Source organism: Oncorhynchus keta, unplaced genomic scaffold (assembly GCF_023373465.1).
Source record: "Oncorhynchus keta strain PuntledgeMale-10-30-2019 unplaced genomic scaffold, Oket_V2 Un_contig_4559_pilon_pilon, whole genome shotgun sequence".
NCBI classification, from domain to species: domain Eukaryota; kingdom Metazoa; phylum Chordata; class Actinopteri; order Salmoniformes; family Salmonidae; genus Oncorhynchus; species Oncorhynchus keta.
This window is the reverse complement of record NW_026287842.1, coordinates 10001-18489: the sequence shown is the minus strand read 5'-3', so window position 1 is coordinate 18489 and position 8489 is coordinate 10001. Positions and strand designations below refer to the sequence as shown.

The 8489-nt window shown below is 42.9% G+C and overlaps 1 protein-coding gene across 1 annotated transcript in view; it reads left to right on the top strand.

Annotated features, from left to right (window-relative positions):
- The first annotated feature begins 252 nt into the window (after nt 1-252).
- LOC118377866 (E3 SUMO-protein ligase PIAS2-like) overlaps nt 253-8489 on the top strand; it is a 15350-nt gene continuing 7113 nt past the window's right edge. Inside the window, 6 exon segments of the mRNA XM_052509427.1 lie at nt 253-520; nt 4224-4728; nt 7103-7190; nt 7278-7328; nt 7699-7789; nt 7962-8096. Coding sequence (XP_052365387.1) covers nt 479-520; nt 4224-4728; nt 7103-7190; nt 7278-7328; nt 7699-7789; nt 7962-8096 — 912 coding nt within the window. The 5' untranslated portion in view covers nt 253-478.

Sequence of the window (8489 nt, the reverse complement as noted above, 5' to 3'; positions counted from 1 at the left end):
ATTTGATTAAATATTGAAATATATAAAAATATATTGTATTTGGGGACAGATTTCAAATATTTGTTTTTTGGCGTTTATAAAATGTACAAGAGAAATGACGAGATTAACGAAATAACGTATTACGTCATAAATTGTCTGTCATTAAATGACGGAACCCTATTGTTGACCAATCGCCGACGAGGGGGCGTAAAACTTCGGCTACCGACTTCGGCTTGCTTCGAGAAAAATAATGTATTGTGCCCGAACAGCCGAAAAATAAAGTAGCGGAAGTCCAAAACGAACAAAAACTAAACAAAATGTCGTGATATGCCCAGATGTTTTGAACGCGGCAGTAGTGACTGGACTGGCTCTTCTTGCTCTACGAGTCTAAACTTGACATCCATGAAAGGGGCCTTCCTGTGGGCGTTTCTTGCAACAACCAACGTCCCCAAAGACACATTCCGCAGCCAGACACACATGTCACGTGACGGGGAGGTCAATGATCCTGACAAGAAAAATGGCGGAATTTGAGGAGCTACGGGTAGGCTAAAAAAAATACAACATAAACACTGCTAGCTATACTACGGCTAATCCTTTTATTTAAGCAATTTACGTTTTCGGATAAGGCATTTAATTAGACATCCGCTTCATATTGGCAAAATTACTTCGCTAACTGTGGAATGGTGCATGTCTGTTTTGCCTAGTTAACAAACTGGTGCTGCTCTCGACATTAGCATGCCGCTAGCTAGCTAACAACAATTAGCCAGCTGTAGGCATTGGCTTTGCAATGCGAACTCGTTTTGTAATATAGCTTCACGTTAATGTACTTTATCTAAAAAAATGCACGTTACCTGTTGAAGGTAAATAATGTTAGTTGACAACAGTGGATAGCTAGTCTATTTACATTAAAATAGGCTATGCTAACATGACTATCTATCAAGGTAGATAGAGACTATTGTTGTTTTCAGTGTTGCTAGCTAGCTGGACTGCTCTTAACTGTTATAAAAATATATATTTTCAGGAATTACTTTCTAAATAAGGTTATTTAGACCGGACCGCTATAAAACAGTACTACAACTAACTCTAATGTAAGAGATCAGTCAAATGATAGTTAGCCATCTGCCATCGACTTGAGATGAGACCGAGGCAAAATTATTTTATTTTATTGGATATTCGGCTTTCTATCGTCAATAGCTATTAAACCAGAAACAGAAGGGGTAACCCAGACAAGTTACAGGGGTTATAAATCTGAAACATCCGTCTATATAGAACGTTTTCTCACCACCAATTACGGTAGCGACCGGAAGTCCAGTCTGGGTAGTGGGAGAAGATGGAACCAGGTGAAACTGGGCCAACATTCTGCAAAGTTTCTCAACGATTTAACATCTATCAAAACAATTATATATTCTGCATCGGGAGGATAGAGAAAAGTTAACTGTTTTTTTTTGTTGAAACCCCCCAACTTTCAATCTTCAATAATCTTTTAATTAATAATATTCTTAGATGTAAAGTCCCCTGTTTTACGGGACCTGCTTGGGTCCGACCAAAGTTTTTGCTTATAAATCGATCTGTGGACACCGTTGTTTGAAATGGCTTGCATTGAGCGATAGTAGTATATGTGACTAGGATGTTTAACCTGACACCACTTGAAGCTGGGATGGCCCTCCTACCATTTCATTCGCTCTACCGAATGTCCGTCAACCTCCTGGCTGAGCCCTAGGTCACAGCCACCGACAAAGCACATGCCTGCAATTCTTGCGTTATAGCTCAGCAGGAGAGATTGGGCTCAGCATTGTAGCACATTCAGAGATCAATTTATAGCCATTAATCTAAAATAACAAATGGATTTTAAACAAAAAAAAAACAACACTTTCTGTTCATCATAGATGGACACGATTAATTTGAGAGGAAAGGCGAGTTCCTAACGAGCTCAGGAAGCCGAGCTCTGTGAGACCTTCACATTGATGGGGCCAGACATTTTGATCAAGAGAGACCTTTTCAAAATATGCAAATGTTTTCTAAAGCTACACCAACAAATATGTATTTTACAGTTATAAGGAAGTTAGTCTTTTTATAATTTCATTAAACTATAATTAGAAAGCATATGTCATTTCAAGCCTTATTCATACAGTTGAGTTGAATAGGAAATACATGATATTAAATGTTTAAAATGTTCCTATTTTTTAATCATATTTATACTGTGTACTTGAGCTTGTGTCCTCAGAAGTGACTATACCTCAGCAATTTATAGTTTTTTTTTTTTTTTTTTTTTTAACCAGAAAGATGATATTGTAACCTTTCTTAGAGGATGCTTTACCTAGTTATTGTTTATGATCTTCATGATAAACAATAACTTTTGGCGATTGTGTAGATTACAATATCGATGACATTTTAACCGGTTCCAACAAAGCCATGACTTTGAAAATGATCTGGATCGGATGGATGGAAAACAAACCACTGCTTTGTTGTTCACATGTTTATTCGTTTTTCTTCTTCTGGTTTTCAATCTTTAACAGCCCATAAACAAAGCGTGTGCCATGACTGAAAATGATCTATTCTGGAGGGAAAAAAATACACACAGAATTCTTTTCTTCTTCTCCCTCCTCCCACTGATTCAGAATATATCATTTTCTTATTCATGAAAGGCTGTGTTTTAAATGCTGCTGTGGTATGAAAACGGGAACAGAATATTGGGCGGTATTATGTTCACGTATGGAACCATGCCCATCGTTCATCATTTGCAGGAATTCTGGGTATTTTGACAAGTTTTCTGTTGCTATTTAAATTGTCCAATGAATGTCCCCAATAACAATACCTATTTGTGTACAGCGTTATTGTATAGCTTTAACAAATTCTTAACCATGAGCATGATTCTGCAGTTCCACCGTTTTCCTTTGCCTACCTAACCAACTAGCTAATGTTGTGTGTTTATTTTTTTTTTTTTCCTTTTCAAAAGTCAAGCCTGCGTCCCTCACTCCTCTCTTCGTCCATCGCTTGTCATCCTTGCCATCCTCTTCCCATGTTTAATCTGATCTAACGGTTCTGGCATTTATTCTCATTCAACATTTTAGATGCTTAACGGTCACATATAATAAGGATTTGTAAGAAACAAGGAAATACACACGTAGGAGCGATCGAGCATGGACCGTATAATGAAGGGTCAGTTGGGCTTTTCTTACTTTCCTGTTCGGGGGGTTGTTATGTGAAGAGGGGGGGGTTGTTATGTGAAGAGGGGGGTTGTTATGTGAAGAGGGGGGTCCTGTTCTGGGGGGTTGTTATGTGAAGAGGGGGGTCCTGTTCTGGGGGTTGTTATGTGAAGGGGGGTGGTCCTGTTCTGGGGGTTGTTATGTGAAGAGGGGGGTCCTGTTCTGGGGGTTGTTATGTGAAGAGGGGGGTCCTGTTATGGGGGTTCTTATGTGAAGCGGGGGGTCCTGTTCTGGGGGTTGTTATGTGAAGGGGGTGGTCCTGTTCTGGGGGATTGTTATGTGAAGGGGGTCCTGTTCTGGGGGTTGTTATGTGGGGGGTGTCCTGTTCTGGGGGGTTGTTATGTGAAGAGGGGGGTCCTGTTCTGGGGGTTGTTATGTGAAGGGGGGTCCTGTTCTGGAGGGTTGTTATGTTAAGGGGGGGGTGTTATGAAGGGGGTCCTGTTCTGGGGGGTTGTTATGGGGGGGGTCCTGTTCTGGGGGGTTATGTGAAGGGGGGTCCTGTTCTGGGGAGGGGGGTCCTGTTCTGGAGGGTTGTTATGTGAAGGGAGTCGGGGGGTTCTGTTCTGGAGGGTTGTTATGTGGGGGGTCCTGTTATTGGGGGTTGTTATGTGGGGGGTATCAAATGTGTAATAATAATTGTGTTGGAATAGCTCTATTCTGGGTAGTTTCACCTCGCCATTGACATGATTGGTGTTTTTGCTTTTAAAGCCAATATTGCTAACCTGGCTGTGCCATGTAAGGATAACACGAGTCATTGTTTTGTTAGGATATCAGAATGTACAGCCGATATATTCTCTCTGACAGCTGAATCCTAGTTACATACTTTTACACTTTTTACAACTTCAAAATGAGGCTAATCAACTGAACTAAAGAAAACAACATGGCATAAAAACTTGAATTTTCCTCAAGTGGCAAAAATGATTTAGCCTAATCATTCCTAATCATGTTTTTATCAATGTCTTAATTGATGCATTACATTAACAATGACATGGTAGCCTGTGGTAGTCTGTGTTCTGACGTCTCCCCTTGTCTTTCCAGAGCATGGTGTCAAGTTTCAGAGTGTCAGAGCTACAAGTGTTACTGGGCTTCGCTGGGCGTAACAAGAGTGGTCCCAAGCATGAGCTCCTTCTGAGGGTCTTGCACCTCCTGAAGAACTCCTCCTGCAGTCCAGCCGTCCAGATCAAAATCAAGGAACTTTATCGACGCCGCTATCCCAGGACGATAGACACTTGTCTTACCGACTTGGCTGCAATTAAGTCTGCGTTCTCCACGGCAGAGGAAGGCGGTGATGTTACCGTGGTAACCTCTGACCTCAGTGACCTGTCCCCTGACGGCGCCAGTGTCTCCCGGGACTTTGACCTGGCGTCCGATTCGCTGCTCCTCTCTGGTGATTCGCTGCTGCTCCACGAGGAGACCAATAAGGAGCTGAGGATGAACCTCCAGCAGCCCGCCCCTCTCGTCCCTCCAGTCCACCCAGACGTCCAGATGAAGTCTCTGCCGTTCTACGACGTGTTGGACATCCTGGTTAAACCCTCCAGCCTGGGTCAGTGTCTCTCTGGTAAATCTATCTCGTTGGACCTCTACCATCTTACTGGGCAGGCTTTACATTGATGAAATGAATGATTACTGTTTTATTTATTTTCCCTTTATTTAACCAGGAAGGGATTTAAAATCTCTTTTTCAAGAGCGTCCTGATTGACTCTGATTAGGTGTGTGAATGATTGTTCTCGCTTGTCACAAAATTATTCTTGTTGTCCTGAAACCAGGTCGCAATTGCCAGCTCGCAATTGTAAATGAGAACTTGTTCTCAACTTGCCTACCTGGTTAAATAAAGGTGAAATAAAAATAAATAAAACCCGAGTGACGCAGCGGTCTAAGGCATCTGCATCTCAGTACAAGAGGCGTTACTACAGTCCCTGGTTCGAATCCAGGCTGTATCACATCCGGTCGTGATTGGGAGTCCCATTGGGCGGCACACAATTGGCCCAGTGTTGTCCGGGTGTGGCTCGGGTAGACCAGTCATTGTAAATAAGAATTTGTTGTTAACTGACTTGCCTAGTTAAATAAAGGTTAAATAATTAAATGGGTAATAAAACAACGACCTATAGGCCACTAACTTTAGACAAGTTCTCCTAGTTCTGAATGGTTTGGATGGGTTTATAGGGGCAAGCTTAAGCAATATAATACAAGCTCTGCCTATCTCTCTCGTAATCTAGGTGGACGTTCCATCATATTTCTGGTCAGACATGACATTACTGATGAAGGAGTCTTGTGATTAAGTGCCTGAATGTTTGTTAATTCTGGTCATAATCTGATGTCCATTTGTCTGGTTGTCCTTTCCACTTCAGAGCCTTAAACCAGCTCAGGCACTAATTTGAGACATTTCTCAAATTCGCATAGATCGAAAATTATGGCTGATGATATAGTAGCTCTGCCTATCTCTCTGGTAATGTTGGCATTACGGCCTATCTCTCTGGTAATGTTGACATTACGGCCTATCTCTCTGGTAATGTTGACATGCGGCCTATCTCTCTGGTAATGTTGGCATTACGGCCTATCTCTCTGGTAATGTTGACATGCTGCCTATCTCTGGTAATGTTGACATGCTGCCTATCTCTCTGGTAATGTTGACATGCTGCCTATCTCTCTGGTAATGCTGACATGCGGCTATCTCTCTGGTAATGTTGGCATTACGGCCTATCTCTCTGGTAATGTTGACATGCTGCCTATCTCTCTGGTAATGTTGACATGCTGCCTATCTCTCTGGTAATGTTGACATGCTGCCTATCTCTCTGGTAATGTTGACATGCTGCCTATCTCTCTGGTAATGTTGACATGCTGCCTATCTCTCTGGTAATGTTGACATGCTGCCTATCTCTGGTAATGTTGACATTGCTGCCTATCTCTCTGGTAATGTTGGCATTACGGCCTATCTCTCTGGTAATGTTGACATGCTGCCTATCTCTCTGGTAATGTTGACATGCTGCCTATCTCTGGTAATGTTGACATGCGGCCTATCTCTCTGGTAATGTTGACATGCGGCCTATCTCTCTGGTAATGTTGACATGCTGCCTATCTCTCTGGTAATGTTGACATTACGGCCTATCTCTCTGGTAATGTTGACATTGCTGCCTATCTCTCTGGTAATGTTGACATGCTGCCTATCTCTCTGGTAATGTTGACATGCTGCCTATCTCTCTGGTAATGTTGACATTACGGCCTATCTCTCTGGTAATGTTGACATTACGGCCTATCTCTCTGGTAATGTTGACATTGCTGCCTATCTCTCTGGTAATGTTGACATGCTGCCTATCTCTCTGGTAATGTTGACATGCTGCCTATCTCTCTGGTAATGTTGGCATTACGGCCTATCTCTCTGGTAATGTTGACATGCTGCCTATCTCTCTGGTAATGTTGTCATGCTGCCTATCTCTCTGGTAATGTTGACATGCTGCCTATCTCTCTGGTAATGTTGACATGCTGCCTATCTCTCTGGTAATGTTGACATGCTGCCTATCTCTCTGGTAATGTTGACATGCTGCCTATCTCTCTGGTAATGTTGACATGCTGCCTATCTCTCTGGTAATGTTGACATGCTGCCTATCTCTCTGGTAATGTTGACATGCTGCCTATCTCTCTGGTAATGTTGACATGCTGCCTATCTCTCTGGTAATGTTGACATTGCTGCCTATCTCTCTGGTACATTACGGCCTCCTATCTCTCTGGTAATGTTGACATGCTGTCTATCTCTCTGGTAATGTTGACATGCTGCCTATCTCTCTGGTAATGTTGTCATGCTGCCTATCTCTCTGGTAATGTTGACATGCTGCCTATCTCTCTGGTAATGTTGACATTACTGACATTACTTGTGTTTTGTTTTTCCATCATGTCCTAATCTGACATCCTTATTCTACTAGGAAGCAGCACTGTTCAGCGATACCACCAAGAGAAATACTTCATCTTCGCCTTGACGCCTCAACAAGTCAGAGAGGTGTGCATTTCCAGGTATGGGCTGCTCACCTTTTCCCTTCTACTCCTGACACGTTCCACAATAGTTCTGTTTCTAATTGCATTCTTGTTCTTTCTTAACAGGGACTTCCTACCAGGTGGCAGAAGGGACTACATGGTTCAGATACAACTGAGGTGAGGATGGATAGAATGTGGTCATAATTCCAGGCATCTATTTTATTTAACTAGGCAAGTCAGTTCAGTACAAATTCTTATTTTCAATGACGGCCTAGGAACAGTGCCTTGTTCAGGGGCAGAACGACAGATTTGTACCTTGTCAACTCGGGGGTTTGAACTTGCAACCTTCCGGTTACTAGTCCTACACTCTAACCACTAGGCTACCCTGCCGCCTCTACACTCTAACCACTAGGCTACGCTGCCGCCTCTACACTCTAACCACTAGGCTACCCTGCCGCCCCCTGGAGGAGCCCCAGAGGAGATTTACCTTCAAAACATCTTGTTTATTGCTTTTCAAATGTAGTTTTTCTGATTTTGTTTCTTGTAGGTTTTGTCTGTCAGAAACAAGTTGTCCCCAAGAAGACAACTACCCCAACAGTCTCTGTATTAAAGTGAATGGGAAGCTCTTCCCCTTGCCGGTACGTTACTGTTTTTTTCAGCTGGTCTAGGATCAGGTCCCAGCTGTTTACGTGACCTTCATTCATTATGATCTAAAAGGCAAAACAGATCGTAGATCAGCCCATAGTGAGACTATTTCTAATATCACGTGATGGTAAAGTTGATAACACACATATGTTTGTTGTTTTTCAGGGTTATGCCCCGCCCCCTAAAAATGGAGTGGAACAGAAGAGACCGGGAAGACCTCTAAATATCACCTCATTGGTCAGATTGTCCTCTGCCGTACCCAATCAGATCTCTGTAACGTGGGCAGCCGAAATTGGAAAGGTATTGTAAGCACTAACATGCTGATCAATGTATTTTTCACTATTTTATTGTGAACTTAATTTATAGTAGTGGCAATTGTAAAGATCCTTTTTGCATCATAGACTTCATTAGGCCTTTCAAGCTGACGTGTCGTTCCTGACGTTCTCCGCGTGTCGTTCCTGACGTTCTCCGCGTGTCGTTCCTGACGTTCTCCGCGTGTCGTTCCTGACGTTCTCCGCGTGTCGTTCCTGACGTTCTCCGCGTGTCGTTCCTGAAGTTCTCCGCGTGTCGTTTCCTGACGTTCTCCGTGTGTTGTTTGAAGCAGACAGATCATTCTATTTCTCCGCGTGTCGTTCCTGACGTTCTCCGCGTGTCGTTCCTGACGTTCTCCGCGTGTCGTTCCTGACGTTCTCC